General features: G+C 41.4%; 2 protein-coding genes across 2 annotated transcripts; one reads left to right on the forward strand and one right to left on the reverse strand.

Annotated features, from left to right (window-relative positions):
* The first annotated feature begins 781 nt into the window (after nt 1-781).
* Nucleotides 782-6793, forward strand: wnt7ba (wingless-type MMTV integration site family, member 7Ba). The gene is made up of 4 exons (XM_029495246.1): nt 782-864; nt 2147-2373; nt 5167-5438; nt 6314-6793. Exons 1-4 carry the CDS (start codon nt 782-784, stop codon nt 6791-6793), a joined length of 1062 nt encoding a protein of 353 aa, XP_029351106.1.
* Nucleotides 6794-8621: 1828 nt separating this feature from the next.
* Nucleotides 8622-17853, reverse strand: atxn10 (ataxin 10). Its single transcript, XM_029495245.1, has 11 exons — nt 17723-17853; nt 17105-17287; nt 16699-16784; nt 16501-16597; nt 16169-16333; nt 15944-16024; nt 15511-15667; nt 15207-15324; nt 14648-14832; nt 12429-12492; nt 8622-10793 (listed from the first exon to the last, which is right to left on the reverse strand). Exons 1-11 carry the CDS (start codon nt 17851-17853, stop codon nt 10609-10611), a joined length of 1452 nt encoding a protein of 483 aa, XP_029351105.1. The 3' UTR covers nt 8622-10608.
* Nucleotides 17854-18481: the final 628 nt, after the last annotated feature.

An 18481-nucleotide genomic window follows, 5' to 3' on the forward strand; every position in this document is an offset into this window, starting at 1 on the left:
TATTTGAATAAGTTGCAATGAAATCACTAAAGAAAACCATCTTTAATAGGTGACTTAATATGGGATATGTATGGAATAATAAATAACCCATGCGCAAATGTTACTCTCTTATTAAAAGGCAAAAAAAAGATGAATTAATTCGAGTTGACAACAGCAAAAGGGAAGTTTAAACGGTATATCAATGTAATTATACACATGAAATCCATAGAAGTTGACTTCTGAGGGGAACTGTGGCAGACCTGGCACAAATTCAATCCCACAGCAGACAGTAATTGATCTTAGTTGGAAGTAGACATCCAAAATGTAACTTTACCTGCTGAGGCCGAGGCTGAGAAAGAGAGAAAGGAGGGAAGGGGACAGAGAGATAGAGAGGGGGAGAGAGGGAGAAAGAAGGTGAATGAGAGGGGGAGGGGGGGGGCAGTCTCCCATTCTTCTAATACCACAACAGTCTGACTTTTTGAGTCGGGACATGCGGAAGCCCAGCTGACCCCCTCAGCCTCCCTCCCCTCGCCTCTCTCTCCCCACCCAGTCCTCTCTGTCCTCTCTGAGCTCAGGTGGCAGAGCGCGCTTCGGCCGAGGGATGCAGCTTCTCATCGCCAGCGCATGAGACACCGGCTCTCAGCAGACGAAAGCAGACAACGAGACTTGGATTCAACATCGCGGGATATATTCGTTCGCACCTCACCCGGTGTTTTTGGTTTTCTTTACCCCCTTTTTTTTTTTTTTTTTTTTTTTTTTTAAGCCGCAAGAGCGCAGCACAAGTGGTGTTCAATGCGCAACCATGCTCATCATCTCGTCTCGCAGTGCGCTGCTGTCCGTCTACTACCCGCAGATCTTCCTCATCCTCACCAGCGGTAGCTACCTGTAGGTTTCTTATCAGTGCACTTGCTCGGTTTAACCATCAGTCAGTGTGACCTGAAGCTGCCCGGACGTGTGCAGGTGGCTGTTCCTATACGCGCAAATCCAAATGGCCGTTACGCACCGGGAAGCTAATTCCAGCCAAGTTAGGTTGAGCGTAGAAAGCACAATGAAGGCTCTTACAAGGAGAAAAAGTACAACATGTTTCTAAGCTCTAAAAATCCAGCTCATTTTCTTACTGTTCTTGTGGTTCCATTTGGCTCTGGCGTGGCAGAGAGATGGATGGAAACGGAAAGAAATGTAACTTGGAATATCTGCTCTGCCAAAAATTAGAAAGCAATGGTAGGAAAAGCGTGACTTGTGTCTTTCAATCAACTTCATTTTATTCCACAATGGAATCATGGACTACAACGTAAGAAGGGCCGCAGGCTTTTTCCCCATAGTGGTAACGTTTCATTTTTATATTGTGCCATAAACTGGCCTGCTTTAAGTGTGACTGTAAAATTGGGTGAATGGAGCCAATATTGATTTTACATTCTCCATTTTTGCCTCGGCTTATGTGATAATCTGGTTTTATAGATTTAAATATTACACCAGAGCCACTTTGTAATGGGAGCACCTGGTCAGACAAGCACAATATCAAAGCAACATATGGAAGAGTAGTATTGGACTTCATGGACTCCCCACAAGAGCGGGCCGATGTAATGTGCTCTTTTTTTTTATGACACTAGAAGACCCAGGCCCTCACAAAGCAAATGATTGCTGCACCATACATGCCTCTCATTCATAACAAGGGCAGGTCCTGAAACCCAAAATAGCTGTGGTGGTTCATGTTTTCTGTAACAGAGAGAGGGAGACAGGGGCAGACAGAAATGAGCTGGATTTAGTCCCATTTCTATAATTAACTATTGTAGTCTTTCATGCCTTAATGTAAGTCCATTCAATTATCCATAATGTGATCTGGAGTGCGGATGAATGCTGCAGAGTATGCTCTTAATGTATTGTCTGAATTGCTCTTTTTATTGTCTTCTCAACTGCCAACTGAATTAAAATTTTAGCAAACCTTTTGTTTCTGGGAACCAATGGAAATACTTGCTCTTTTTTTATGTGCTGAAATCACAATCAACAATCAAATAAGGGTACGGTAAAAACATAATATTCAGTATGGTCGAAGGTAAATCTCTGGTTTTCCGTTTTTAACTGTTCTTCCCTTTAACAAACAGTTTTATCTGTACTTCCTTGTAAAAAACCGTAGCTGTCATTAAACTCCCTCTCTCTGTGGCTATAGGGCGCTGTCTTCTGTGGTAGCTCTGGGTGCGAACATCATCTGCAACAAGATACCGGGTCTGGCCCCCCGTCAGAGAGCCCTTTGTCAGACTCGCCCCGATGCCATCATCGTTATCGGTGAAGGGGCCCAGCTGGGAATCAATGAGTGTCAGTACCAGTTCCGCTATGGCCGGTGGAACTGCTCTGCCCTGGGCGAGAGGACCGTCTTCGGACAAGAGCTGAGAGTAGGTCAGTCTGTTTACAACTCAGGTTCTTACATTTCCTCTGAGGGAATGGATAAGGTCAGAAATGGATCAGGCAGTAGCAAATCATACGTTTAAAAAGTTGTTGTAAGGCAGAAAGTTAGTTTTTATTTTGCCACTTTGCCATTCCTAGTAAGAATTCAAACAGTAAATATATGGTTTCTTAAACTAGGAACGTCATAATGCCGTAAACCCTTTGGCTGCATGGATGTTGCAGGGACGACACTGGGTTTTATATTTCTAAACACAAGATAGAGTGAATCCAAGGAATGTGCACAAACATATCACAATGCCAGTCGAATCAAACTGAATGAGATTCAACAAAAAGACGAAAGAAATGTTATGTTTGAATGAGCAGTTCGGGTCCCGTTCAGATTACAGCTTTGACATTAGTCTTCTCATTTGTCTTGTCGTCAGACCTCCAGTAATTGTGGTCAACGATATGAAAAAAAGCTGCAGCATAGCTCAACCCAAGTGGTGTGAACCAGACTTCAAGACGAGCAGCAAAACTTTAACGAAGACATTTCTGTTTGCCACACAACCACAACAAAAACTGTCCAAAGCAAAACGCTTTGCTAGTGTTCCCAAAGGAGCTTCAATTTGATGTGTGGATCATCACTGTGCGCATTGCAACACAATGTCAGGGCAAAGGAGTTGTAAATGGATGAAGACTTCTTTGTGAATCTTGGTCTAAGGCCTATCTGGGTGTGCCATCCTCTCAAAGAATTTACAACCACAGAAAGGAACCCATCTCCCTGGTTTTAGACAACATTCTTCAGTTTCATTTCTCACAGAAGCCTGTTTGCTCCTAATGTGAACCTCTTATATAAATTGTATTTCAGTCCGAAATGTTTTGTTGCGGTTATGCTGTGGGTTTGGATCCATGTTTAATCTAGCAGCTCTGGGAGCAATCACTTTCTTCTACATGGGAGACAGGCAGACAGACGTCTGGATCCCTTTATTTCTTTTGTCAGAGGAAATGTCTCTTTTCTCGTGTGGCGTGTAAACGCACTCAGAGACACTCTGGGCCCAGCTTTGTTCCTCATGTCCTCTTCATGTAGACAGTAAAATATCTGAGACAAAAGAATAAGGCAAAATCTAATTAGGACTAGAAAAAACTAATCAGACGGCTGTAATTTATGGTGTGGCGCATGGCAGATTTCAAGGCATGTTCATGGATTCTTGGCAAAATTGGTAATTTTCCTTGTCCCATTCCTGTCTATTTCTCCTGTTTACAAAAACATTTATTGTGTTGCTAATGTACCATCCGCCACTTCATTTGATTGACCTGCCAGGCCTGTGAACTCATTAAGCATTGAGAAAGACCATGGAGATTCATGCTAACCACTAATTGAAGTCAGCTCCAGCAGCTGGATGGCAACAATGGAACCCTGCATGCACTGCTGTACAATCAAAACAAATCACAGCGCGAGGAGATGGCTGCTTGGCTATTGCATGCGCCTGATGCCTTGAGAAATGCTCACCATACAATATATCTGAATGGGTCGTGGATTTAGTCTGATGAGAGAAGACTTCAGAGTTTGTTATGAGTTATGAAGTAGGGGAACCGCAGGCGCAATGGTTTCAGCGAATGAGTTTGTCAGGTTGGAAGGGAGCCATTAGAATCGCCTCTACAGAGACGCCATGCATTAATACTTCTGACTGTTGAGGAAAGCGAAGGCCCAACATTATCCTGATTGGAGACGGAGAATATCCTGTTACCAATTGTTGGGCCAATAAATTCACTTCCCATTCCATGCCATAAATATAGATGTGTTTATTCGGAAGTTCAAGTGGTGACATACGAAAGCTTAGAAATGGGCACATCTCAGTCAAAAGAATAGCCACAGATTATTTCGACATCTAACGCAGCCGTATCATTTGGTGTAATAATGTGGAGCGTCTAAGACGGATGCAGACTGACACTTAAACCGCGTGAGAAATTCCATTGATGAAAAATAATAAAACTGCAACGCCAGAAGTGCTGATGAGGAAAAAAAGCTCCTCTAGTCAGCCAGTAGATGTCACTTGTGTTTTCTTCACGGCTAATAATTGTTCTGACAGTGACACTGATTAAATCAGTCATACTAATGATTTATACAGCTTTCTATCTGTTAGTAGGCAAAGTACAAACCAAGCTGCTATACAGGTGCTTAATTGAAGTTGCATACACAATATTTAATGATAACAATAAAACTCTCCCAACCACTTGTTCACCAATTCAGTGATGCACTTCAAACTTGAGGTTATTGTTCTTTGAAGTGAGAGTGAGTGATTTCTGTGGCGTTAAGTCAATGCCATGATCAAACCAGACATCTTCTTAAGACTAATTTCACTATTCATATCAGAAAATTAGCACTTTCAGAATTAAGCAAGGATGAGATTCACTTAGTAAAGTCTTGACACTTGGCAGCATGATGCAGCAACGCATCTCTCACACCTCTTCTATTGTTTGAGAGGGAAGGGCCTGTCGCTATTCTTAGTTGTTAATGCAGTTTAGTTTATAGTTTATACCTGAGCAGAAAAGTAAAGAACTAGACTTAGCTACGTGTGTGGGTGTCGAAGCGTCTTTAAAATAAGAATAGTCAAATGCAACGTCTCTACTGGGTCAAGTGCCAGAGAAGTTGGAGTCATTTCTGATTGTGCACCAAAGTGCCACAATTAGAAGTCAGTCACCCGATGTTACTTGTTCCATGACGTACAATTTATCTGCAAAGGAAGAAAAAGCTACTTTCCTCTCCAAATCAGATTTATTCAGATTTCTGTCTATTTTCTTCAGGCAGCAGGGAGGCAGCATTCACATATGCCATCACAGCAGCCGGAGTTGCCCACGCAGTGACAGCAGCTTGCAGCCAAGGCAACCTGAGCCAGTGCGGCTGTGACCGAGAGAAGCAGGGCTACCACGACCAAGAGGAAGGCTGGAAGTGGGGAGGCTGTTCAGCTGACGTCAAGTACGGCGTTGAGTTCTCGCGGCGCTTTGTAGATGCCCGAGAGATCAAGAAAAACGCTCGCCGGCTGATGAACCTGCACAACAATGAGGCAGGGAGGAAGGTAATGCAAGCAGAAATCACTGACCCATGCACGCAGAATGAAAATGGCTACATGCCACAGGCTGTCCAAGAGCCTAAAATGTTTTTTTTTGTTTGTTTTGGGTGTGTATGCATGAGCATCTAATGGGATGTAGCACCGTCCAACAGTCCATTCATTGAATTATTTAAACATTGAGGCAGGAGGGGGGCTATAATTGCAAGGCTTTCTATCTCCCTTTCTCAGTTAGAACAGGAAAAACCATGATACTGCACCAACACGCGCAGTAAACCAACCGGAGTCAAGAGCAAACTCCCCCCAGAATGTGGTAGACATTTAGAGTACAGGAATAGTGTGGAGATATATTTTGTCGCCCCAAAACGTAGTCTCTTGTAATCTAGTAAAGGGTTAGTTATCAATCTTGGTCTCATGGGAAAATATTCACCTGTCAATGTCATCATCTGTGTCTGCAAAAATACAGATATTTTCAGATGATGCATTATAATATGAATCTGAGTCAAACCACAATGTAACTCTATACGTGCACAGTTGCACAACAGCTCTGGTCAGTTTTGTTGGGCTGTCACGCTATTTTGTGGTCTGAAGAAAGGTAAAGTTAATTAGACACTACAGTTTTGGGGTATGAGTTATTTTCCCCCAGGTTTTTGACATAAAGTTGGCATACTGGTTGGTGTGCTGAAAGTTGAAATAGCCACAGAAAGCCCAACTTACCAGAAGAGAGAGATTTCAAGGCTCTGCAATTACTACTAACCGTTTCAAATTCAAGCCACAGACATGAATTCAAGATGACACACAGTTACAATTTATGAGTTTCTCCCACAAAATATATTTCTATATTGTATTTATACTGACCTAGCCGCTGCTCTTTCTGTGATCAGATCTTAGAAGAGCGGGTGAAGCTTGAGTGCAAGTGTCACGGTGTATCTGGTTCCTGCACCACAAAGACCTGCTGGATCACGCTGCCAAAGTTCAGAGAGATTGGTTACCTGTTAAAGGAACGCTACAGCGAAGCAGTTCAAGTAGAGCCTGTTCGGGCTTCTCGGCTCCGCCAGCCTTCCTTCCTACGTCTCAAAGAGGCTCGAGGCTACCAGAAGCCCACAGACACAGACCTGGTCTACCTGGAGCGCTCACCTAACTACTGTGAGGAGGACACAGCAACTGGAAGCACAGGGACAAGAGGCAGACTGTGCAATGGCACCTCGACCCAAGCAGACAGCTGTAATGTTATGTGCTGCGGCCGGGGTTACAACACACACCACTACACACGTGTCTGGCAGTGCAACTGCAAGTTCCACTGGTGCTGTTTTGTCAAGTGCAACACTTGCAGTGAGAAATCTGAAGTGTTCACTTGCAAGTAGGGAACAAGATTTTGGGGAGGTGAGGGCAGGAAAACAGAGAGGGGTCGAAGATGAGGGGATACGACAAAGTGGAATTTGAAGTGAAGGACCTGGAAGTATTTATTCAACATTTTGCACATTTTGACATCCTATTTGGAATTCCTTGAAGCAAGGAAAGACATGAGTGAAATGCAACATGAGGTTTGGAGAGTCTGGGGAAAAATAGACACGAACATTTCAGAAACATTTTCTTACGTACTGGTACAGAGCTGTGACCTGATACAAAACATATTACAAGTGAAAGGATTCCATCTTCTCTTTTTGCCTCCAGCAAAGCAATGTTTTGAGGACAGCATGTTGAAATGCAGCTTACAGATGTCGTGCAAAAGAGAGCAAAAAGGACTATTGAGACGACTTGGTAGACACTAACTGGGAGCAAAATGTTTTGGACTGCCAAGATTGGCAACTGGCTCCCAATGAAGGTTAAAAGATGGCAGTGGAATACTTTAAACTGTACGCTCACACTGTATTCTGTTTGAACACTGAAAATAATAAAAAAAAAAATATTTATGTAAAAATATAAAAACTTTCAAACTATAAGTCTTATAGGTTGGATAGCAAATACAATTGCTCTAACATTTTCCCTCTCTTATATTCTTCAATTGCTACTGATACATTACGAGCTGGGAGAAACAGATTTATAGTAACATGGAATCACATTTCAGCCACTAAACAGCTAAAACTCTTTTTATACTTTAATCAGTGGTCAGTGGGGTATTTAACCATTTATTCATTCTTTTTCTTTTGCACTCACATAGTCACATTTCTTTCTTTTTACTGTTGAACATCAGTAGTTTAGGGGTCTGGTGATTGAGTTGAGTGCTGCTCTCATGGACGTATGTCCCCCTCAGGGCACAGACCCTTTGTTACACCCAGAGCCAAAGAGGCATAAACCACTGGCATACTATTTTCGGTATCCAACTTGTCAGTTTCAGTAGTACTTCTAGTCCTGACTGTGTTCATTGTTTTTGGTTTTTTTTTTTTTTTTTTTCCAGAGGGCTCTTGATTTCTGAGAAAAGCATGTGAGCCTCAGTGGAACTCCATAGAGGTGCAATCAGGTTCAGATACATACAACATTCCCATGAACGGCAGAGACATGGAATTCCACATCGTGGCCTCTGCTTACACAAGGCCTTCCAGCGCGGTTTAGGTCTGCCTGGGTGGATGGCATGTGCCCTAACCACACAGAAGGGGGTATGAGGGGATCAAAGGCCTCAAAGCTATTTTTGGATAGCACCCTTAATGTATTCAGAAATGTTTATTTAGGCTTTATATGACTTACAAAACAATTTGAAGAGTATATTTTTATATGAGGAACGTGGCACTTTATGTCATTTATGGATAGAAAACAAAGTTACTATTTACCAGTGTTTTCTAATGTCATTGTATTCAGATTTGCAAGCTATAAATTATTTAGAATTTATGTCTTTGATCAAGGTTGCTAAATTGTATATAATCCATGTGTTTTATCGAAGAGTGTCCATCTTGATGTGTTCTTTCAGTATTGAGGTATTGAGTATTGAAGTAGCTCCTAAAAGTTCATCATGAGAATTGGAAAAATCCAGGAAACCTTGTGGAAACCACTGTCAAGTATTTGAGTAAACATATTAAAGCTGCTAAAACATTTCAGTAAACAACTAATTGTGCAGCTTACATTTGGGAAATTTCTGTTTCCAAATGTCTTGACAGCGCTTTCAGTGACGAGGAGCAACTCTTTGCTTCCTAACAGTAGAGTTCTAAGTTAAAATACAGATAATTTAAGTTTATTTGTTCTATGGCTAAGATAAAGTCTGCATCACTTACAAAAATGGAAAGTTGTATTTTTTCTTTTTTACCAATAAAATATGAGCATCCTTTTAATGTTTCTTGAGTTTTATATCATATTATAGTTTTTATTCTTACTAAAAACATTACAAAAAGCTGTTCATCACATAGTAGTTTATTAGGTATTATGTAAACATATGATTTGACCTAAACATGAAGCATGAACTTTGCACCCTGACAAAGTGTTTTTACTGCGGGTAAGTATCAAACCAGAAGGCACAAATATAATATAGTAAAGGTATGGGGAACAAACCGCTGATATGGGAAGCACAACAATTTCTAGCCTTGACTGGTGTGGTACTAATGTATTAGGAGGTGAACAGACATCCATGGCCATGCCACCTCATTCAGCCCGGCTGACTCGCACAGCCTTTTTCCTGTGTGGCTGAAAAGCATTGCAGCCAGCCAGTGAAGCGCAAGTAACAGCTGTTTTGTTAGCTGTCTGAAATCCTGGGGACCGGAACCACATAAGCTCCCTTCACTATGCCGACGGATTGAGGGGAGAGTCCAGCCGATTGTTTCAATACATTTTGTCATTAAAAATCAGAGGCAGGGCAAACAGGGTGGAGCAGGGTGTGGGCAGGCCCGTAAAGCGCTGTATTGTTGAGATGTCAGGACCGTTCAGCTTATCCAGCAACAGGAGGAGCAGAGAGGGATGTCATTCTGCAAACAAATGCTTCTGGTCTGATTCACTCACTCATTCATTCAATCATGCACTCATTCTTTGGATGTAAACTTTCCATATGCTCTCAACCATCAACTTCAGCAACTACCAGTATCAGTAACACTGATCAAAAAAAGCAGCATGCACATGCACTCACTCGCAAGCCCACAGATTTATTGAATCCCAAAGATCTATGCAGTCTATAGTGAAGAGCAAAGAGAAGCAGCTGTACAACTCAATGTTTTGAGTTGATTTGATGATTAATGATCTATGATGCGTAGCTACAGGACTGTGCAGTTGGATTGAAATATGTAAGGAGTAAGATGAAGAAGAAAGATTAACATCACCAGAATATATTGAGTGTAAAACTGAACAGCCGTAATACGAGAAGCACTGCATCGGCAAAAGCAAGCAAAGCCACAGTGACAAGTTCATGCTGTAAGTGGATGTTCTTGTTTCTTTTCTTTTAAACAACACATGCATAGCTTACTAGTTTTGGTATTGCATGTTGCATTTAAATATCCTTGAATTCTACCTGTAGGTGTTTGAAACAGGAAAGAGTCTTTGTCTCTCTCCGGCAAAGACACCACCACATAATTAGGTAAGGTGGTGGGGGGGGGGGGGGTTAATTATATCATGTTTTTGTCATTCTCTGTTTCACTGTTACTGCAGAAGTCACTATGGGACTGGAATTAAACCCCAACCCCTGCTGGTAACATTAGTGTCAGTGAAAAGTGAAAAGCCTGGACACTGTGGTTCTCTTTGTCTTTGGATTAAACCACAAAGCTATAGCTTTATCAAAAGGTACCAGCATGTGCCCGTCCCAACTCTTAATTTCCCAGACTCTGGACAAGACAGAACAAGAGCTTCCAACATTCTGACCTCCACCTTTGTAAAGGGGGTCCCCATGGGCCTTTTGTTTGTCAGAAATACTGTAAGGTCCATCTGAGCATGAGTACTAGCATTACAGAGGTAGAAAAGTACATTACACATACTTTTCTCTATGAAATATCTAATTCAAAAGCACGTCACTTACTATACTGGCAGCGTGGCTGTCAGTTTTCCAGAACTGACACAAAACACATGAGTTTGACAGAAGGTGAGTCATCAATCCTCAAATGAAGCTTACTAATACTAGATAACATTAAGGAGGCTTGCCGCACAACAAAAGTACATGTTCACACAAGCGCATGCACATGTACTTAATTCCCTTCTTAAGAATTACTTCCAATGAAAACCTGCTTGTGAGCTGAGGATCTCCTTTCTCCTGGCAGCGTCTCCGCAGTTTTTATGAGTCTTTCCTCACGGGTTTGAGCAGTAGGCTTCCATCACGCTCCTCCACCAGAAAACCCAGCTCCCTGAGAGCAGAATAGTCAGCAGGGCCACGGCGCTCCAGGTCAGCAACCAGCTCCTGGTTCTGCGTATTGTGTTCTAGCAGGTTCCTGATGGTGAAGATAGCCCACTGGCTGATGACTAGAGACAAGGAGTTAAGGAACTAAACATTAGAATTGCAGCTAAGGTAATGAAATATTCTTGAAAGATACATGTTGTCATGTTCTCAATCACTTGAGATGACAAAAATATCTGACACCACCATTTTGAATCTTTTACAAACTAAAAATAAAAGAAAGAAAAAAATCATTTATTAATGTAAATGAGAATATATGAAAAGTTGTAAAACAAGGTGCATTTATAAAATCTAGTTAATGAAAATCTGGGTATTGGAAAAAAAAAGAAAAAGAAAAAGATGGCTAAAATGTAGACTGGTATTGAAGCTAACAGTCAAACTAGCAAAATATGCCAAAGTTTCAGCATCCAGCTCAGGTCTGCCTCAGGTCTCTGAGTACACAGGCAGCCCTACTAACTAACTAATGAGTTTCACAGGTTATGTTTTGTGATAGGAAACATTCTCAAATAACACTTCTCAAGTTTGACTCAGAGACCCAATAAACATGTTCTACTTGATAGCATGTACGCATGGAAACAAATGCCGACACCTACATGAAAAAAAGATTATAAAGGGATGGGCTGTGTGTGTGTGTGTGTGTGTGCATTTATGCTTACAAGTCGGGGTGGGGGGGGGGCATGGGGGACAAAGGCTCAACTCAGACTACTGACCCGGTTAAAAGCCAGTCTGGCACAGTTCCCTGTCCCTAGAAAACTAATACCAGCTGGTAACAGGATGCCTAACAGAGGCTGGAGATGAGAACGTTTCAGTGGTTCACCCTCAGTAAATAAGAGCATACTGTTTAAGAACACTAAAAGCACGCAATATGTACACTCCCTTCAGTCCAGCAGCATGGCCGGCTGCCCCACATCATCTGATGTACGAAGCTGAAGATGGAGCAGTGTAAAAGCAGAAGAGTGCAATACAAACAATGCAAAAATTCATTCAATTAAATCATATCTTTGTGAAATGTACATATGTTTTTGTTAACATTGGGTCCACAAGATTCAAGTGGCCATAGTTACTGAAGTTGTTGAGTGATAAGTAATAATAATCCTCCTCAATGTACAATATCAGTCAAAAGTTAGGATATACTTTCCCAGTCACTTGAAAATGTTAGTGGGGGCTCATAAAACATTACAAAGACATATCAAATTGCAATCTAAGACAAAAGAACCACTGAGGTCCTAATAATTACCACAGTACTGAATTAATGTCTCTGACACAGTGTCAAGAAAAACAGTATTATACTCAAAGCAGTTCCAGTGGACTAGACAAACCCATCCTGAATGCTTCTCTAAACAGTACCAAAGTACCATTTACAGGCAGCCCAGATGACTAAAACTGAATCCATCCCATCAGTTGAGACTCTTGACCATTTTGCAAGCAAAGATAAATTCAAAAGTATTGAACAAGGCAATGTTTAAATTCCAGCACGATTGGTTGGCTAGATGGCACACACTGTAGCAATCAAGGTTTCATGTATCCGTTAATTTTGGTTACAAACTCACCAACCTTGCTGTGTTAACATGCCAAACCCAATCCTTAAAGCCCCAGAATAAGAGAAACAATCACTAAAATATATTCTTGTGCACATATGAAAAATTATTTATGTACATAAAGACGTAAGTGTCTGCACTTCCAGATTTGAGAGAGGATACAAGGGTTGTTGCTGTCGATGTTGCAGTTGTCCAAGATGAGGGGGATGCCTTCCAGTTCTCTCACCTGAGGAAAACAAAGATGTCAGACTGGGACTGGCAAACAGAACAGAACAGAACTAATACTAATTTTGATTTCTGACAGCGGCATATAGCATGGCTGACATTTTACCAACAGCTGAGAAACAGACCACTGACTACATTGATTTGCTCAACAACCCTTCCATGTCTAATCATTAGCTTTGTATATGCCGCTATTTCCTTTTTTGAAGCAAGTGTCAGGGCTTTCCATATTGATTGTTCAGGCAAAACAATAAAACCTGAATTTACTTCCACAGGGAAAGAAATTAAGCTTTGACAGGCAATAGGAAAGAGTAAGTATTGAAAGACCAAAAGGTTTTGCTTTGCAACACCCAATTCTGATGTCCATGCTTTCTGTGGTCTGTAAAAACAAATATACTACAAGCACAGATTGCCCAATCTCTGGGAAAACAGAGGGAAGTGTAGGATTTTGTCAACGAGAGCTGACCAGAAATCATTGTTTAAATAGAAAATAAAGTACAAATTCATTAAAGAAAGAAATTTATTCAACCTAAGCATCTCTGTCCTTAGCAGAACCTTGGGTCAATGCAAAAGCAGCAGTGTGGTTGTGGGTTATTCTGTGACCGTCACAACAGGGTGATCTGCTTTGTATCATCTGTCTGATTCTATAGGCTTAATTATTGTCTTTGCTTGCTGTTGCCCTCCTCTTGCCATTGTGGTTACTCTTCAAATATATTGGTGGGAGCACCAGAACACCACCAAGTGCTGAGTTTCAGAAAGTGGAAATGTCATTTCAACTGTCAAAAAACAAAGTCGCTGACTAGCACAAGCACCCAGGTCTGTGTTTTCCACTTTCAGGATAATTGTCTGAAGTTGTTTACATTATGTCCAGACCCATACAAAGATGAATAACAAGGGACTGTACCCTGACTTCAGCCCGGTGCATGCAGTTCAGCGCTTTGCATGCACATCTTAAATTACAATCTCTCCCAAAGGTGAACAGAATGACATTTGGTTTACTGGAAGAGATCATACTGAAAACAGATATGGGGTGATTTTTGACCACTGACAGACCACAGATCAGCATCCATAAATATTATAGTGAGGCCAGCTGAGGGTGGCCATCCCACAGGCATTCCACAAATCTGTCTCTATTAAGTAGGACTGAGTCTATAACGTCCCTAAGATAGGGGCCAACTCCTCCCCATCCACTTTATTATCTGTTTTTCATGTTAATAGAGAGATGATGACAGACGGTGATGGAGACAAACTGATAACAGATGGGGAAGAGAATGTTTCACATATCAGTGCAAAGGTAAGCTTTTGCATTGAAAAACCTCAAACTGGCAGTCAGAAGAACGCACAGTCTAATGCGCTATTAGAAATTGCATTAATTTGCTTAGCTTTTCTCAGTTCTAATGAGATCATGTGGTCCGATCTAAAAGCCCATTACTAGAACCTGCTCTCTAAAGATGCAAATTTACTACAGAGATAGATGTGTCCAAGCAAGACCATTGGGATATCCAAGACCCCCCACACTCTTCTTGACTTTTGACAGTGTTGAGACTGCTCAAGGTTATCACTAAATTCTAGCATGAAGCTAAGATCCCATCAGAGGGGGAAACCAATATATTATAACATGGGAAAATAAAGAAGAAAAAAGAGAAAGGAACCATTTAAGACAAAGTATCATCATTAGAAATGTCACAATTCAATCACAATTAAGGACCTCTGTACATTTCCTTTCTTTGAATTCTGTCCATTTAAACAAGAGAAAGAAGCAAAGTTATACTGCTTTTCAAAAAAAAAAAAAAAGAGAGAGAGAGACCAACACTTGATTGATTATAATTATGATCTGTACTTATTTTTATATTTATGAACTATCAATCTGAGACCAAAACTATAATTTTATAGCTCTAATTCATGACAATGGCAGTGGTTTTTCAGCCTCAGAAAAGAAGCTGAATTTCTTTAAAACATATTTCAGGACAAAAGAACAAGCAAATAAATCGAAAACATTAGGATTTCTTAGTCTGCTCTGAGAATCTGGATTGCAGATATATTCACGAATTTAGGCTATTTGGGTGATGTCCTACATTCTTAACTTTAAGCATATTCATTTACAAATACAACCATGATTTACACCATTATGGGTAATCATTTTTGCATCCATTGCAAACCTTGTTCTGGTTGTTTGTATGGCTGTGACAGAGGTTTCCTATCAGCCGGATGAGGTGAGCCTTGAAGCTAATGACGGGGGAATGAGAGGAAGGGTCTCCATCTCCACTGAAGCAGGAGAAGTTTTGAGCAGCACTGAAAATGTTCTTACTGGCCTTCCCTATGGCATGCACCTGTTCCAGGAGCTCTGCAGGGAAAGGTAGAAAAGACAATAATGAAACTTTTTCATTTACCCAAATCTTAAGTTTAAAACATTACTGCTATTACGATAATTATGATGGAATTTGCTTCCTAGATAAATCTAGATTTAGATGGATTGTTGAAGTACAAGGTGGAGTGATTTCTGTCACCCATCTTTGAACTCTACTGTATCTTTTCTAGCCTGTCAGCATGGAAGAGGATTGTGTGCAGGAATTGTGTTTCTGTGGTTAATTTGATGAGAGTCCAGATCTTCATAGCCCCGTTTAAAAGAGTGCATTCTTACCCTGAGACAGCCAAATCTAACCCACAGTCTCCAGATGTTGACCCAGCCAGTGGTGTTATCTGTGTGTTTTCATTTACCAACAGTGGTCACTAGAAGGTCAGGGTGATCCTGTAGGAACATGAACTGCCTGTGGTCTGAGGTCATCTCACACAGAACGTCCAACAGACTAATCACTGTCAGTGCCTCCTGCAGGACCTACAGGGGATTACAACCAAGAAGTCAGTCAGGTCAGGAAGGGATGTAAAGGATAATGCTATTCAGAAAACTTGCTGTTAGCTAGTGCTATACTCAGTCTATTTCCCATTTTAAGAATGCTATATGAACTAAGAAGTGGGGAAAAATGTTTGCCAAAATTGTCACATAGTTTAAGTCAATCTGTACCTCATCATTGGAAGCCGAACCAGTGGCAAGCGTAAGCACAGTGCCACAATCTTTCTGGAAAGAATTTGCAAGGAAACGAGCCACGCTGAATGGGACGCCACACTCCTCAGAGTCCTCTTCTCTTAGCTGGGCAAAGAGCAGCTCTAACAGAGTTACCCTGAAAAGCATAAATATGTTAGAACCATCTGGAATACCTTTTAGCATTAATCATTGGCTTTGTGCGTGTTTACTAAGCAATATTCTTCAACTACTCTGGGCAGATGAGTAGTTATTGTGCAGTATCAAAATAACAACCACTAAAAGAGCCAGTCTGTAATAAGGTGTGTTTTAATGAGACTGCCATTATTAAAATGTTAGTTTCTATAGGAAAATAAAGGTCTGTAAGATATTTTATTCATTAGTGAGTTACTGCCTGTCAATACAGTAAAAGTACCTTTCATGTTGAGACATTCCTGAGTACATGCTCTCCACAAGAGCTGAAGACTTGAGGAAATGCTGGGTTGCAATGAGAACCCTGTAAATTCATAAATACCAAATAAAAACTGTAGGAACATGTAGGAGAACATAAATAATGACAGTCAGACAATCTGCAAACTCTTTGCACACAAAACTCAGTTGTATTACTGTCACCATTACAGACAAACACTCACACACTTACGTCCAGTCCAAGTCAGGTTGAGTCCTACAGAGCTCCATCACCCTGAGTGCCAGTTTTATGTTCTGTGGCTCAGACAGCTCCTCCACCTTTGCTTCATCCAGGCATGTGTGGAGCACCATAGAGGCATAGCTCACCGTCTTCTCATCATCAGCACTGAGGAGCTGCCTGTTCACACATTTCTGAGTTCACGCATTGTGAGGGCATTCATTTATAATAAAAAAGTTGAGTTAAAATTGTAATCATTTTGCAGTCTATGTTTCAGTCTGCAGGTGCTCAAAGGTAGCCGTGTTGTTCATATTTGTTATACAAAGACTGTACCAGACACAACTTACAGGAGAAGATTTGGGAAGCTCTGCTGCCAAATATCATCTTTACATATTTGGTTTCCCACAGCTAAGTTACCGAGAAACTGGATCCCACAACGGAGAGCTGGACAACATGGTATGATGTAAATGTATAAGTTTATATCAAAATGTTCATTTTGGAGATCATTTGACTTTAAACAAACAAACAACCAATTTAGGACTTACGTTCAAATATGCTATCTCTGCTCTCTAAAGTTGTAGTCTGAAGGAAGCTTAGAAGTTTAAGGGTCACATCAACAAAACCAAGTTCCCTGGATAAAAAAAAATAGAATTGAGTTAATTGTGCTTACTGCATATTTAATTGACTTTTGTTTATTTCTTTTAACAAAAACGATCAAGGTTGGTGGACATTAACACATACATGATAGAACAGAATTGCAATAAAGCCTCCCAACTACAAGATGCAACACCGAATGCCTCCTGGGACTCTATCAGTCTTTGGTAATATTTAAGATCATACAATAATTGGTGAAATAAATCATACAACCTGTCAACGACAAAGTGTTTGCAGTTGACGGAAAGCTAATGCTTTCACACAATCTCAACAGCAGAGCGGCGTGTGTTGAGTTACCTGAGCAGGCTCTGGTTGCGGGTGCTTTGGACGCAGGAGTTCCTCTGGGCCCTGAAGCATTCGGCCACCAGCTGCAGCTGCAGGGCCACGGAGCCTTCGTCTCCGCCGGCCGTCTGCAGCTCATCACTGAGTCCGATCAGGACCCCCAGGAGACGGGAGAAGGCCTGCTCCTCCACAGCATCCCTGAGAAATGTGGGGAGAAATGCGGAGTGAAGTGATGCTGAAGAGGTCCTTGATCTGCGATTGCTGCCTGGACAACAGCATCATTAGTAAGATTAGCTTCAGCTGCGCGTTTGCTACTATGACAATTCAAAATGTCTGCTACGAAAAATGCAACTGTAAATATCTGTCGTCATTGTTCGTATTCAGCAGGAGGGCCTTGTTAAACTTCGTGTCTAAAAGCTGTGGAAGTCGTACGGCTGAATACAGTTCCAGACCTACATTTTAGTGACAAAGTACCAACACTAAATCCAACACAAAAGGAGACAACGCATCAGCTAGCTGATATCTGACACTACCTTGTGAACAGCTGAACCGCAGGCTAGCTTAGCCGCTGAGCTAACGCTCTCTGTTTCCGTTTAAAAGGGCAGTAAGTGACAAATCGTCCATCGTCCCCACCTGTACTCCCTGTCCCGCAACGCAGTCGTGAATGTTTTCAAAGTCCGCAAGTGCTCGGCGCAGTGCTTTTCATTCAAAATGCCGGCGATAGACGCTGAGAGGTCCATGTTGCTGTTGGTGACTGCTGCCATGTTTGCCTGCTTCATGCGTGTGGGCGGGACGTCCGGGGAGATATCTAACACACGATTGGCTCAACCCGGGAAAGGGGTGGAGTCAGAGCATGTGCTGCTGTTTTCATGGTTTCTGTGTCAGACATCAAGAGTGGGTCATGTCAAAGGAGGAGGAAATTAGATTATACTGTTTCTATTTGAGAAAGGGGGTTATACCACGCGACCACACACACACACACACACACACACACACACCAAACTCGTGTGCATTTTGTAATCCTACCTGACTCTGTATTATCTCTATAAATAACTCATACATTTAATGAAACCAAATCCATTTAGAAATCTGGAACTCAAAAGCACCAAGCTTAAGTTGTAAAACCTCTAAAAGGGGTTTTTGGCAAGGTAGGGCGTACAGATTACACATCAGAGAAGAAGCTGCCTATTGCTGTCTTCAGGCTGTAACAGTCATCAGGCATAAGTTAGGCTATTACTATTGCTATTCTTTTATTAAACTAGGGGAATGTATTCATTACTTTAGCCATACCATGTGTCTTCCCAGTGTGATGACAACTTCAGTTCTGTTGCAGCTAAATGCAACATAAAACCCACAGACACTTGAATATAAGAGGCATAAAACATAATATAT

Source organism: Echeneis naucrates, chromosome 23, assembly GCF_900963305.1.
Source record: "Echeneis naucrates chromosome 23, fEcheNa1.1, whole genome shotgun sequence".
In the NCBI taxonomy this organism is placed as follows: domain Eukaryota; kingdom Metazoa; phylum Chordata; class Actinopteri; order Carangiformes; family Echeneidae; genus Echeneis; species Echeneis naucrates.

What these genes read in the sequence shown, in the direction of transcription:
- atxn10 (XM_029495245.1), bottom strand. Translation starts at nt 17,853, where the DNA reads ATGGCAGCAGTCACCAACAGCAACATGGACCTCTCAGCGTCTATCGCC. An exon ending in GTTCGGCTTCCAATGATGAG is followed by an intron (nt 15,325 to 15,510) that starts GTACAGATTGAC and finishes AATCCCCTGTAG; the next exon opens with GTCCTGCAGGAGGCACTGAC. An exon ending in CATCGACAGCAACAACCCTT is followed by an intron (nt 10,794 to 12,428) that starts GTATCCTCTCTC and finishes CCTTGTCTCTAG; the next exon opens with TCATCAGCCAGTGGGCTATC.
- wnt7ba (XM_029495246.1), top strand. Translation starts at nt 782, where the DNA reads ATGCTCATCATCTCGTCTCGCAGTGCGCTGCTGTCCGTCTACTACCCG. An exon ending in CGGACAAGAGCTGAGAGTAG is followed by an intron (nt 2,374 to 5,166) that starts GTCAGTCTGTTT and finishes TATTTTCTTCAG; the next exon opens with GCAGCAGGGAGGCAGCATTC. An exon ending in ACAATGAGGCAGGGAGGAAG is followed by an intron (nt 5,439 to 6,313) that starts GTAATGCAAGCA and finishes TTCTGTGATCAG; the next exon opens with ATCTTAGAAGAGCGGGTGAA.